General features: G+C 42.4%; 1 protein-coding gene across 2 annotated transcripts in view; it reads right to left on the bottom strand.

Moving 5' to 3' along the window:
• The window catches only part of PRKAR2B (protein kinase cAMP-dependent type II regulatory subunit beta), a 69475-nt gene extending 61076 nt beyond the window's left edge, over positions 1 to 8399 (bottom strand). The window contains exon 1 of one of the 2 annotated variants that reach the window (XM_054399614.1): positions 8066 to 8399. In XM_054399614.1, the coding sequence (XP_054255589.1) occupies positions 8066 to 8399 (334 nt within the window). The remainder of the gene's footprint in view (positions 1 to 8065) is intronic. The other variant, XM_054399615.1, reaches the window with a different exon arrangement.
• Positions 8400 to 14762: the final 6363 nt, after the last annotated feature.

The raw sequence follows: 14762 nt of genomic DNA, 5'->3' as shown, positions 1-14762 counted from the left end.
TACACATTAAAAGCAAGACAAAAACCCCAACACAGGACAACAAAATAATGACTGGTCTAGTACTAAAAAGCCTCATGAAGAAGCAGATCTATAAAGGTGCTGGATCCTAACTCCGCAACTTCCAGAGAAATTAAGCATAACTGGGAAAACAAAACGTTTGATCATGTCTATTACTGAGAATCTACGCTTTTCAAAACTCATTCACAATGAAAACATAGTTTTATTAGAATGGTAGAAAACACTGCATTTAAAGCCTTAAGAAAATGTTAATGTATGCCTATAGCACACATTATAAGTGTTTCTGATTGTAAGTGTGATGAGTATCACAAACATTATTTTGGAAGAGAACAAGAAATCTCACATCAGCCCCAGCTCTCCATTAGACAAAGTTTTTATCAGTAAAGCTCTTATCCATTATAAATCCAGGAAAAACCTTTAAACATACTTACTAGCTTGTAGATATTCATTTGCAAAATGTTAAAAAGCAAAACTTTTATAAATTTCTTGATCAATGCCAACTTCAATGACTTGTGACACATTTTTTACCATATGATGGCACAACGATGGAGTTCCTTAAACATCAATGAAAATAAATGTTACAGCTTCAGAGACAGGATCCCCAAGCAAACAAATTAAGGGGAGAAAATAATGGGAAACAAATTAGAATGATCAAATCAGTGCAGTGATGCTATATTATACTCATCTGTAGGATCATCCAGTGCAAGGGCACAACAATACTGTCACAGAGAGCTTCAGTTCAAGTTAATCCACGCCCTGTGACAGTTACAAACTCCTTGTAACTCGCTGCAATGGATTTTATTTTTCACACTACCATTACAAATCTATCATTAAAACAGAACGGGAAAATACAATAAACCTTTCAGCCTGCACTCTCAGGCTGCAAGTCTGAATGTTTACACTTGGGTCCAGCTTGTATTCATCCCAGCATTGAGGATTTTGTACATTTTTTTTTTTATTTATAGCCTATACTGAGACTTTGCAAGGAATGCTTTCTTTCCAGTGTTGGCCAAGGACTTCTTTTCTTCCTGTCTGGTATGTTTTACAACAGACATGACTGCTAAAGAGTTGTACTATGAAGAGACTACCACTATTTATAAGAACACATTTTACATCTGCATCACAGGGATTCAGAAGGGGTTCATGATGTTCCAAAGATCTTTATACAAGCAGGATGGTATGTGGAACAACTACGAGCAGGAAAGATCATGTTACTTCTACTTCTTTCAAAACCTATTTTATACAGCAATTTTCTAGTCCCTCCATTAAGGAAGCCTTCATAATATTTACTAATTGGTCTTTTCAGCCCAGCTTGACAAAAACCACTTTAGTCAAGTAACTGGAACAGTATGTTTAAGGAAGCTATTCTCATTATCAGCTTTTACCTGCTCAAGCTCTCAGCTTCATATTCTTGCTCTGATGATTTTTTGTTAATAGTAGTATCATTAAGCAGAGCAATTTAAGAGGCAAACATACAAGCGAAAAACATTTTCTGTTGTTACAGCATTTTTTTACCACTCTAGCTTCCATTACCCAGAGTGTTATAGTACAATAAGGCAAGGCTGGCTAAATTAAAAATCGGATTTTTTTTTAATTATTTAATTGCCTATCCATTCCTTATTTTATCTGTGGTCCATAAATGACTTTTCTGAGCAGCAATACTAAAAGGATGCCTTTTATAGAAAGGATGGCAAACTGCCATATCGCTGTTTTTCAGTTCACTCTAGATAACTTGTACCTACAACCTGCATTTTACTCCCATGAACTTCAGACACCCATGCTCTTCATTTCAGATCTCACACTTTTTTGTGTGATATGGTTATTTAAAATGCTGAATGAGGCACCAGGCATTTAAGTATCACCTTTTTGATGTAGCCCCTAAACTGTACATCTTCTAAGTTACTTGCTGTATTGATTTAAATCTAGGTTCATGTATTACATTGCATAGAGACTGCAAATAGAAATTTTGTGTGAGTACTTCTGCTATTTTTATCACCAAATGCACAAAGTCTTAATATAGCTCTTCGAGTTTTTAAATGAAAAATAGAATTGACAAGCATGAAGTCTTTTTTCATGGAAAAAAGTAGTAACATCAGTCAATTTGGAGAGTAAGAAATAAGATAAAACAAAGGGCACTCAAAGCCAAACTTCACTCTGCAACAGTATCTTGTTTAGTATTATGCCTGAAAACCGATCTATAGAACAAAACCATATTCTATAAAGAAAAGGATTGATTTAAACTCCTAAGCTTGCAATTACTTGTCATGATCAAATTTCACAGTAAGAACATCCTATTCAGTTCCATGAAGTAAAAAAGGTTATCATTCCTACCCAGCAAGTGAAAGGGTTAGCCTGAAAGGGTTCCCTGAAAGAGTAAGGGTTTTCAGTACAAAACCTCTACATAAAGCTATCTAGAATTACCTGTCATCATTCAATGTCCTAAAGAGAAGGAAACAAAAAAAAAGTATGTATTTCCTTTATAATTCTCATAATACTGCTTTCAAACAATACCATAATTGATGGGTGTTTTGGGCAATAATATGCACTTACAGAAGTGTACCAGATTTACCTAGTATGCAGCAACTCACACATACATGGACTCCATCTTTTATGCACCCATACCCATATAACAGCCTGAAATATAAGAAAGACTGAGAAATGTATCACACCTAGTAAGATCACCTCTTTTTCTTCTAATTCATATATATCAAGACCTATGCTAGCATCAGAATACTGAGTCATTTTAAATGGCTTTTTCTTAAAGCCTTCTCCCTCCTTCATCCACTTTTTAAAAATCACTCACCTTTTCAAAGTACAAAACTCCTCTGTAATTACACTCACTTGAAGCTCAAAAGAGAGCTCAAACCTGGAGCAGTAAGTTTTTTTCTACAGCATAACTTTAAGACTTTCCAATAAAAGTAATAGTGAAATAACCACTGTGATTTTTATTAAGTACTAAAGGAAAGGACATCTCACAAAGTGTTTATTATGTACTATTAAATATTTCATTTTTCCATCAGCAACAAAACCCTCTTAACTAAGAAGATGGCAACTGTATCCATGTGCCTACTGACCCTCTTGACGATGACAACAACTGTTTTTTTCTATTTCAAAAAATTGGTTGAAAACAATTTGGATTCTCCATGAAAAACTCTAGCTGAAACTTTCATTAGAATACACACTCATTGGAATATAAGACTGTTATGAGTCTCCAGGCATGGTAACATGACAGAGTACCATGTTAAAATATTTTGAAGATCTCAGAAAGTTCAGATTCAAGAAATGGACCAACCACTAATTTTAGTTTAAATTTGCATTTACGCTCTTCTGAAATATATTTCTAAGTCAGAGAATTTCAACAGAAAATTCAGAACATGTACACATGTACACATGCAGAGAGCAGAGCAGGGCTATACTTGTGTAAAGAAATTAAGAGCAGGTAATTAAATGCTCTCTCTCACATGTGCTCTCTATTCTTTTATCTTCCTCCTGTTACTTCAGTTCTGTCCCTCCTCCTTACTCTTGCTTTTACTTTTTTGCATTTTCCTTACCACTCACTGACTCTTTTTCTGCCTCTACATCCTGCCTTCCCTCCTGTCTTGTCACCACTGTCCTGTCCCAATCTAGAGGTCATCCTTGATACGTGAAAACAAGAAGTGGGGCAGCAGCACGTAACTTGACTAACCTGTACCTTGTGACCTAAATGTGTGATTTCCAAACCGTATGTTCCAGATTTGCAGGAGCAGCAGTAAGTCTGCAGAGATTTGACTATTTAAGGTAGATTTCCCTCAGACAGTTCTCACTGGACAGTACTAGAGATCGGAATGCAATATTCTTGCTTAACAGATCATCCAGTTTCAGCTCCGTGCTAGGCAGGGACACCTTCCACTAGACTAGGCTGCTCAAAGCCTCCCTCACCCTGGCCTTGAACACTGCTAAGCAGGGGGCATTCACAATGTCTCAGGGCAACTTGTTCCAGTGTGTCACCACCCCAACAGTGAAAAATTTCTTCCTTATATGTAATCCAAATCTACCCTCTTTTAGTTTAAAACTCTTACCCCTTGTACTACATACTCTTATACAAGTCCCTCTCCAGCTTTCTTGTAGGGCCTCTATAGGTACCAAAAGACTGCCGTAAGGCCTTCCCATAGCCTTCTCTTCTCCAGGCTGAACAAGCCCAACTCTCACAGGCTGCCTTCACAGGAGAGGTGTTCCAGCCCTCTAATCATTTTATGGCCCTTCTCCAGACCTGCTTAAAAAGGTGCTTGTACTTCTTACGTTGGGTGTCCAAGAGCCAGACACAGTACTCCAGGTCTCATCAAAGCGGAGTAGAGAAGGAGAATTACTCCTTCAACTTGCTGGCCACACTACTGATGGAGCCCAGGATATTGTTGGTTTCTTGGTCTGCGAGTGCACATTGCCAGCTCACGTTAAGCTTCTCATCACCCAGCATCCCCACGTCTTTCTCATGTGCTGCGACCTACGTGCAGGACTTTTCACTTGGCTTTGGTGAACTTCATGAGGTTTGAGCATAGTAAGTGGGTAAAGCTGAGATACATGCTTGCATTTTCTATCTCAAGTTTTCAAGGAAGGAACTCAAAGCAACCAACACACCAACAGAAGCAGGTGGGGGAGGAGAGGGACAGCTGTACTGTTTTCCTGTTAAAATACATCACTATCTGAGGAAAAAAAAAAAACAAAACAAAACAAGCCAAAGTAAAACAAAAGAAAAACAAAGTAAACAGAGGCTACATGACATCAAACAGAGCACTACAATTTTTGAGTTTAAAAACCAGCAGTGTTACCTCTAAAAACATCTGTACTAACTCATATTGAGGCTAGATTTTTAGCTACGGTAAATATTTAAAAACATCTGTTGTAAATCACATAGGTTATTACCCATCATAAGAAGTTATACACTGACATGTAAGCAGTAATGTAAAGTCATTACAAAAGAACAAATAACTTAAAGGGCATTTTCAAATTTTGCAGACATAACATGCACTTCAAATCTTAAAAAAAAATGGAGAATTTGCCAAAAAGGGGCTCACTTATATATATGTGTCCTATTCAATTTAGTAATTGCACTTAGTATTAGTAGTAATTAGTTATGGTCACTGATTTATGCTAACACATGCAAGATAGTTTTGTTTACATATATATATAAAAAAGAAAACAAAACAAAACAACCCTAAAAGACCTACAAATCATTACCCAAATAAGTTGTGTGTTCAGAGTGGAATACTCTAAATGCTTAGAACCTAAAGAATGCCCTTTCAGAGACCATCTTAACTCCAGGTGCCAATTCAGAACTACGACACCAATACAACAAAGTCCTCCCTCCAGAAAAGGTAACTACTTTTGCCTTTATTTGATTTCTGTAACTTATCTAATGGCCACAGCAGAGGACCTGGAGAGAGTTTAATTTATCTTTCATATATGACTCTTAATCCCAAGTACAGGCTTTCTAATTTTTTTTCTGTTAAACATAGCTTATGCCTTAGCTTGTCATTTCTGAAAGAGGATAATGCCAATGTACCTTCCAAAACGCATTTCAAGGACAAAAACAATACTGAGTTCAATTTCAATGCTTGTACTTATTTAGATACACGGTGGGGAGGGGGAAGGGAGGACAGTTTGAGACAATAGCCTCAACAATGTCCTGTTTGAACTAATTAAGGAATACTCTGTTTCACATTTTAAGTGTACTGCTTTAAAAAGAAAAGATATCACCACCAGGTCTGAGCTTCTTCTCAGACATTTTATATTTGCGTTTGAGTTTTTCCAACTCGTTTTCCTCTCCTCTATGAAAGCAGTATACAAACAGGACAAACTGACTATACACAAGCAGCCCAATTATTCATAAAAGAAAATAATGAAAAGAAAAATAATTCCCCACAAATTCAGTTTAAGAATTGCTCCTTGTAGAAACAGAAAGAAATAGCATTAAAAACAGTATGGTTTCAATTTGGTATTTAAACCCATTAAACAATTACTTTATTCCTCCAGTTATCCACAAAAGGCTGAGTGGAGGCATTGTTCTGTTACCTTAAAAGAATACATATTCAGGGCAGATGTAAAATTTGAATTTAAAATACACACTCTCCTGCACAATGTACTCATACACAAGCATACCATTAGTAATCACTTCCTGTAACTTATTACTTACCTTCCATATGGTTTCACTATTTTTTTTTTTACTTTTAATTATTAATTATCCCAACTGACAAAAATTACAAGCCATTATAAAATTAAACTTTCAAAGACATTAGGCTTACAAATGTGATTTTTACATCAGTTAAGTCATTCTCCCTTAAGGAGAATATTTACAATAATGGCTTTCCTTCTTCATGATCAGCACAGAAAGAGTATCAAGACTGATTACAGGTATTCATTAGCAAAGCTTAAAAAAAGCTTAATAAAACACTCTGTAGAGTTTTACCTATGTAACGTATACATGCTAATAAATCAAGCCACATCTTCCATGTCATCATTTACCAATGAGTCTGTTGAGCATTATAATAATTCATGATTAAAAACATCTAGTGTTAATGAATTACAATAATTTTGTTCTTCCACATTATCACCATCTTATTTTTCAAGAACAACAAATTCCCAGATTTTTACTAATCTCACATAAACAGCATTAGGAGTTTTAAATTACCATATAAATATGCAAAACCTGGCTAACAAATTCCCATTAGATACGCATGGTATAGCTGCAAAAACAGATGAAAAAGAATGGTGGATGCCTTAGAGAGTAACATAAAGCATTTAGAAAACTTACGTAGCTCTTAAACGCCTGCATTTTTTTCCCAATAAAATGCAAATAAGACATTATTTTTAAAACTGCACCAATATTCAGCTAGCAAATGGCTGGCTGTCTTTTTAGACTGCTAAGCAAATCCACCTCCAGCATGACCTGGAGGGATGAATGCTTCAGTGATCTGATGAGATATACTTCAATTTCAAATTGTTCTCAAAAATAAGCTAACAATAAAAATGGTTGGATGTTTTCTCCTTTAACCTTACTGACTGACCTCTCAGCATCTAATCATAGTGACTGACCCTTCAGTTAGCCAGCTCATGACACAAAGGTACAACACTACACACCCTTCAGAGGCAGCTACTGCTTGTCCCACAAATCAGACCAGCTGAGGGATCGACAACGTCTCTAAATAAAGCCTGTCAGCCACACAAAGGTATCATTAGCTGCATGCAGATAGGTGTTACCCTCAAACACAAAGACACCCTATATGTTCTTTGCTTTCTTCACAGATAGGCTTGCTCTACAGACCCTTCTACCATGCAGAGAATATCACCCTGGCTTTCAAGAAATTATGTTTTAAACTGTGCTTTACTTTTTGAAACATACAAGCATATGTACATAAAATGCTGAATTAAGGGTGTAAATGCAATAACACGTCCATGAGAGGTTATTTTCTAAGGCAGACATACCATTGGACTAATTACAAAATGCAGATTTGCTGTGTTGCACTCTTATAAAAAGAAAATATATGGATTTTCTATTAGGAATATTACAGGGCGATAAGCAATACAATTACAGGTTCTGGTGATACCTGTGTACCCGACATCCAGCACTGATGAACAAAAGGTAGAGAGCCCAGGAGGTTAAAGTTTGCAGAGGGAGACGGGAAATCTCCCGTGGGCTCCGCTATTTGGCGTCAATGCGAGCGGGGGAGCTGCCCACGGTGCAACCGAGGCCGCCTCTTCTCATTCACGCTACAGGCGTCGAAGACAATGTGCTCCTCACGTCCCCGGCTCCACGCCGTCACCGGCTCCGCAGTTCACCCGCACGACCACAGGGCCTGGCGCCGGGGCATATATATGGCCCACGCCCCCACTCCATATCTCCGCTGCCCGGGGGGGGGCTACCCCTCACAGTGACATGAGGCTGCTGCAGCCTTTCCCTTACTTCCTCTCCCCAGCTGCCCACCTGAGCACGGGCAGCTGAAGGAGCCGCCCCCGTCCTACCTGACCGGCTCGCTCCCTCCCCGCAGGGCTGGGCGAGGCGGGGGGCTCTTACCCGGAAACTGCTGCTTCTGTGGCTGCTGCTCGTCCTCGCCGCTCTCGGAGTCGGTCTGCATGGGCTCCTCGGCGAAGTTAACCCCACGGGCGTCCGGGGGGCCCCGACGCGGTGGCTGGCTGCTCCTGTCATGGCCGGGCGCGGGGGTGCCCGCCTTGCGGCCGCTTGCCTCCTTCTCAGCTGCTGCCGCCGCCTTGGCCGCCGCTGCTTCCTCCTTGAGACGTCCGAAGTACTGGAGGGCGAACTCCAGCAGGTCCCCGGGCTGGCTTCGCAGCACCTCCACCGTGAAGCCCTGCAGCAGCTCCGTCAGCCCCGCCGGGATAGAGATGCTCATTCCGGGGCCGGCCGGGGGGGCACAGCCTGGGTGGGAAGGGGGAGGGAGAGGGGAAGGGGAGAGGAGGAGGAGGGGGAAGAGCCTGAGGCTGGGGTCCGCAGCCGGAGACGGCGCGAGCCCCGCAGATCGCCTGTGGACAACGGGAGAGGGGCGGGCGGCAGCGCAAGTGGGAGAGGACGGGGAACGGATCCGCGGGGGGCAGCGGCTCACTGGCAGCCTCGGCAGCGATGGCTGCAGCGTCTAGCTCCGCTTCTCCCCGCACTTGATGCGGTGGCGGCAACCCCGTCCGTGACTGAAGCCTCCCCACCCCCGCCGCCTCCTCCCCCCGCGCCGGGGGAAGCCTCGCACACATGTGACCCGGGAAACCATGACAACCTCCCGCCGGGGACTGCGGCCCGCAGCGCGCCACCGAAGGGAGGAGGGGTGGGACGGGCGAGCTGCCTGCTGCCTACCCAGCTCGGGCCGGGTTGATCTGATTCGGCCAGCCTCCCCTCGCCTCGCCCCGCCGCAGATTCTTGGCGGCCTGGTAGGTAACCTCAGGCGCCCGGGGCGTTTTTAACTTTCCCGGGGCGTCCCGCTGAGCTCTCCTCACGCCTTTTTCCCGCGCCGGGGCACGCTTCCGGGCACTGCAATCTCCCAGTCCCCAGTGGCTCCCGAAGAGCCCTTGGTTTGGGTGCCTTTCCTCTGTGGTGGGTCTAGGCGTTCGAACTGGTGAGCAGTGTGGAATCTTCATGAACGGGCATGTGCCGATGTGAAAGACCACAGTGAACATAGTGGACATTCATAACTGATTAATGTTGTGCTTTTTACGGCCATGTACCGCCTAAACTCCCCTTAGGCACTTTTATTGCTACCTATTTATATTCGCCTGTATTATTTAGGATGAGAGGGGTGCATAGACACTCAGATTCGTGCTGCAGAGTCTGCTTAGCACAGTGGTAAGTAGGTACTGCTTATCATTACCAGGAAGATTGCATTTTTTAACTAATTAGCAATTACAGGTGCCATGTTCTTCATACGGCTTTACTAGACACTTCTTGAAAATGAGATCCTTGAAATGCATGAAAACTGCAGCATTCCCTGATTCGTAATCACCTTCAAATATTTGGCCAATGTTTTGAGGTTCTGGAAATGTCTCTTAGAATCTTATTTTCATGCACCAAACAAATTAACTGCTTAAGTCTTAAGGTTGAGTGTCCTGAAGGGCCAAAGCCTCAAATATGCCCTGAACCAGACAATGGAGCAGGAACCAAGAAGTATGGTTTTCTAGGACATGACCCACATTTCCCAGACTTGTCTGAACGTGCCCTGGGGTCCAAGTGGGCCAGGTGTGTGTGCTTTTGGCTATGTTTGGAGAAAACCTGATTCTGTAGGCTAAAGTATCATGTTTCTATCTCAATGTTTGTTGCCACTGGCCATTATTGTCACGGGATGTCTATAATGCTAGCCCAAAGGGTGAGCGATTTGCCTTGTTTTACTGGAAGAAGCAACAAGAGCCACTGTGAAGGTTACAGCTAGAGAACCTCTCTCCATAAGAGACAAAGCTGCAAAAGCTGCTGACCCCAGAACCGTGCAGGGACAAGAGCTGGTCAAAAGCCTGAGCACTGAAGATACCCCAAATCACAGCCTGCCAGAACAGCTGCATCATCTGCCTGCCTACACTGTGCCAGGGATGCATCCTTCACAGAGAAGTGTCTCCCCAGCACAGTGGTATCCACATGCAGATGCCACAGCTGGTTGGCGTGAATTCAAATGCACCATGTGTTCTTGGGATGATAAATGCAGTAACCGAATATACTGGACTGGAGCAATTTGCAGTGAGTTTCCCTGCAAATCTGATTTTTATAGGCATCTGTTAAAAGGTTCTATTGCCCTAGCTGCTCTATTGGGCAAGTTGTAGAGTTACCCCTTTGTGGGCAAAGCTGGCATGTTGCCGAAATCTTTTTTTACAGTTTAAATTACTGTTTGCTGTTTCTGGGTTTTGCTAATATTGTTTAAATTGTTACATGTTCCTGCTTGTGCGATACCTTTCCACCATTGAATATTTGGAATCAGTAAATAGGTTTTATTAATATTTGGGGGAGTGTGGTTAATAAAATTATTAATATTTTTATTAATCATTCTGCCAATTATTAAATATTAATAACCATAACATTTAAACTACTTGGCTGTTTGATGATTGTTTTCAGTAAACATTCAAATTGCCTTGAAATATACTTCATAAGGGCTTAGGGTAAGATAAGCAAAATTCAAAATTCAAGATTGCAGTAGCAAGATACCAAAAGACCTGATGTCAGGAAAGTAATGTCACAAAAAACACCCAGCAATGCCTGTGATGCTTTCAATTTTTCATTGAATTAGTTTCCAAGAGAAATCCAATGCTCCTCGTGTGTTCATTTTCAAATGGAGCTTGGTTCACAAGCTGGATCTTCAATGTGTTATAGACCACACAAATTCGTGAAGTGATCCATACATGTGTTGACCATACTGCAGGCCAGAGACATGTCTGCCAGTGGAGTTGTTGAATACCTTTGAAACAACACTCATGACTTCATTTCTCTCGGCAGGAAAAGCCTACAGATAGCCATTTTAAAGTATTTATTTAAAGTTTAATTCAATTCAAGTGCAGCCAGAGAGCTGACTTCTCTATGTTACATACAGGTGCAGGGACAAGGTCAGGAAGGCCAAGGTGCAGCTGGAGTTGAACGTGGCAAGGGATGTAAAGAAAAACAAGAGGCTTCTACAGGTAGGTTAACCAGGAAAGGAAGGTTAAAGAAAGCAAAACACCCCCTGATGAGCCACAGTGGGGAACTTGTATCAACAGGTGAGGAGAAGACAGATTCTCAACTTTTTTGCCTCAGTCTTCACTGTCAACCCCTCTCCTCATGGCTCTCATGTTGATGGCCCTCAAGTTGGAGACCAGGGAGACAAAGTGCATAACCATCTGAGGAACCTGATCCATGGGACCTGATGAAATACAACCCAGAGTCCTGAGCTGATGTAGTTGCCAAGCCACTCTCCATGATATTTGAAAAGTCATGGCAGTCAGGTGAAGTCCCTGGTGACTGGAAAAAAGGAAACATCGTACCCATTTTTAAAAAGGGTAGAAAGGAGTACCTTGGGAACTACTGACCTGTCAGCCTCACCTCTGTGCATCTAGATCCTACTAGATGCCATGCTAAGGCACATGGAGGACAGGGAGGTGATTCAAGACAGCCAGTGTGGCTTTATTAGGGGCAAATCCTGCCTGACCAATCTTGTGGCTTTCTATGATAAACTGACTATGTCAGTAGATGAGGCATGGCCTATGGATGTGATCTGTCTGGACTTCTGCAAGGCCTTTGACACTGGCCCCCACAACATTCTGCTCACCACGTTGGAGAGAGAGGGATTTGATGGGTGGACTGTTCAGTGGATAAGGAATTGACTGGATGGTCACATCCAGAGGGTGGTGCTCAATGGCCTGAAGTTCAGATGGAGAGCAGTGACAAGTGGTGTCCCTTAGGGGTCTGTACTGGGACCTGTACTGTTTAATATTTTTATCAGTGATGTAGACAATGGGATTGGGTGCACCATCAGCAAGTTTGCAGATGACACCAAGCTGGGTGGTGTTGTCAATACACCAGAAGGATGGGATGTCATGCTGAGGGACCTGGACAAGCTGGAGAGGTGGGCCCAGGTGAATCTCATGAGGTTCAACAAGAGCAAGTGCAGGGTTCTGCACCTGGGCTGGAACAATCCTCACTATCAATATAGACTGGGGGATGAGGTGTTAGAAAGCAGCATTGTGGAGAAGGATTTGGGGTGCTGATGGTTGAGAAGCTGGACATAAGCAGGCAGTGTGTGCTTGCAGCCCAGAAGGCAAATCACATCCTGGGCTGCATCAAAAGACGCGTTGCCAGCAGATCCAGAGAGGTGATTCTGCCACTTTACTCTGCTCTGGTGAGACCTCACCTGGAATACTGCATCCAGGTCAGGAGCCCTCAATATAGGAAGGACATGGACCTGATGGAGCAGATCCAGAGGAGGGCCATGAAAATGATCAGGGGGTTGGAACACCTGCTACAAAGACAGGCTGAGGGAGCTGGGGTTGTCCAGCCTGAAGAAGAGAAGGCTGCAGGCAGACCTAATAGCAACCTTCCAGTACCTAAAGGGGACCCACAGGAAGGATGGAGAGAGACTCTTTACGAAGGCCTGCAGTGACAGGACAAGGGGCAATGGCTTCAAACTAGATAAGAGTAGATTTAGATTGGATGTTAGGAACAAGTTATTTACCATTAGGCTAGTGAAACACTGTAACAGGTTGCCCAGGGAAGTGGTTGGGGCCCCATCCCTGGAGATATTCAAGGTGAGACTTGAGAGGGCTCTGGGCAACCTGACGTAGTCAAGGCTGCCCTTGCTTACTACAGAGGGGGTTGGACTAGATGACCTTTGGTGGGGTTGGACTGGATGACCTTTGGTTGTCCCTTCCAACCCAAACCATTCTATGTTATCTTAGTTATTCCAGAGGGTACTTTAGCTAAAAATTCTAGCTTGGCTCATTTTTATGTTTAGGAGCTTAAAAGCCCTCACACACCACTGAGAGGGCTGCTTTGTTTGTGATCAGGTGGAGAGATATCTAAGCTTGGAGGAAACCTCCAGGAAGGGAAGTGTTGTAATTGATGCCTTCCACACATTAGGTGTTCTATGTGTATGCAATATTCCATTTAATGGCGTCTTCCAGGACTGAAAGGATTGTCCTCACTGAGGTTTTCTTTTAGCCAGACAAGACACTCTTTTATTCTAGGAATTTACTAGCAGCGTAGTGTCTTTTGCTATATAATTAAGGATTTTCCTAGCTTGCCAGTCTCCCATCCTCCCAGGTGTTGAAGGAGATCGCTTTTCTGAGGACCTCCTCAAGAGTCACTTTTTGATGTTTGTATGCAAAACTGGAATAACTGGAGTAAGAAATTCCTAAGTGGCGACATTCTAAAGAATAATTCTTTTAAAAAAAATTCTAAACAGCCAAGACCATTTTTGTCTAGTGTGACTTCCCTTGAGGTTTGATGTATCTCAAAGGATGGCAGTGAGGTTTGTTGTTTGAGTTGGCATCATGTGGTTTCCTTAGATACTTTCTGTTCCAAGGAGCTCACACTGACATTTAAACTGTTTAAATCCTGTAAGGAGGACAGCTGTCCCAAAATGTGTTATGTCTAGCAGAGTGAAGTTAGGTAATGAGAATATCAGTCCACACCTCTCCGATGAGTTGTATTAGTTGCATCTAATTTTTATGTGTCATTCTAGTTTATCTGGGAGCATCATCTTGAAATGAAAGAGAATACTAAACCTTTAAAAATCCCTCTGTACTGAAAAGGAATTGGGCAGAATATTCTTCCTTACAATTACCAAGAAAATGACCTAAAGGCTTATGTTGTCTCCTTTCCTCCTAGCCAACAGATGCATTTTCCATAATACACTGCTTACCCACTTCTCATGTCAGTCTGTTTCTTCACATGGTTCAAGCCTGCAAAAAAATAGGCTCCTACAGCTAGCAGCTGAGAAACTGCAAGCAGTGTGTCTTCCACACGACAAAGCCAGACACTTACTTTGGACAGTGTTTGGGACTGCTTCTGTCAGAGATCTGAGAATGAGATCTTTTGTGATTGTGTGCAAGACAATGAACAGAGTACAGAAGGAAGAAATGACAGACTTTCAAGCCTCATCTTTGCCGGGATAAATGCTGGCAGTATTTAGTACTCAGTAAATTTAGTAAACTTGAGCTATCAAAGTCCATCCAACAGTCAACTTTCAACTTTTTGCCTGATAGGAACATCCTTTTCCAGTTCTTCCAAAGACATTCTCTCAAACAATCATCTTCTGACTAACCCTGGCTAAGCTCTGCAGTGCGATACATACCATACAAAGGGGGCAGAAATATTCACTTAGTGTCACAAGTGTAAAACTGGGTAAATCATAGAATCATAGAATCAAGAAGGCTGGAAGAGACCTCAAAGATCATCGAGTCCAACCTGTCACCCTAAACCTCATGACTATCTAAACCATGGCACCAAGTGCCACGTCCAATCCCCTCTTGTACACCTCCAGGGATGGTGACTCCACCACCTCCCTGGGCAGCCCATTCCAATGGCCAACCACTCTCTCTGTGAGGAACTTTCTCCTCACCTTCAGCAGGCATACTAGTGGAGTACAGGCTTTTACAGCCCTCTCTTGCTTACTTTCTTGGAAGCTGCTGAGACCAGAAAGAAGAGACCTAGATTTCTTTCTTTGTAGTAGTATCTCCTCTAAGCTGGTGATGCAGCAACTCTCAATTGTGGCTCTCAATGGAAAGAGAGTTCATATTGTACTAGAAAAACATCTATGCAC

Source organism: Indicator indicator, chromosome 3, assembly GCF_027791375.1.
Source record: "Indicator indicator isolate 239-I01 chromosome 3, UM_Iind_1.1, whole genome shotgun sequence".
NCBI classification, from domain to species: domain Eukaryota; kingdom Metazoa; phylum Chordata; class Aves; order Piciformes; family Indicatoridae; genus Indicator; species Indicator indicator.
The sequence above is the reverse complement of the archived record's forward strand: the minus strand, read 5'-3'. Positions and strand labels throughout refer to the sequence as shown.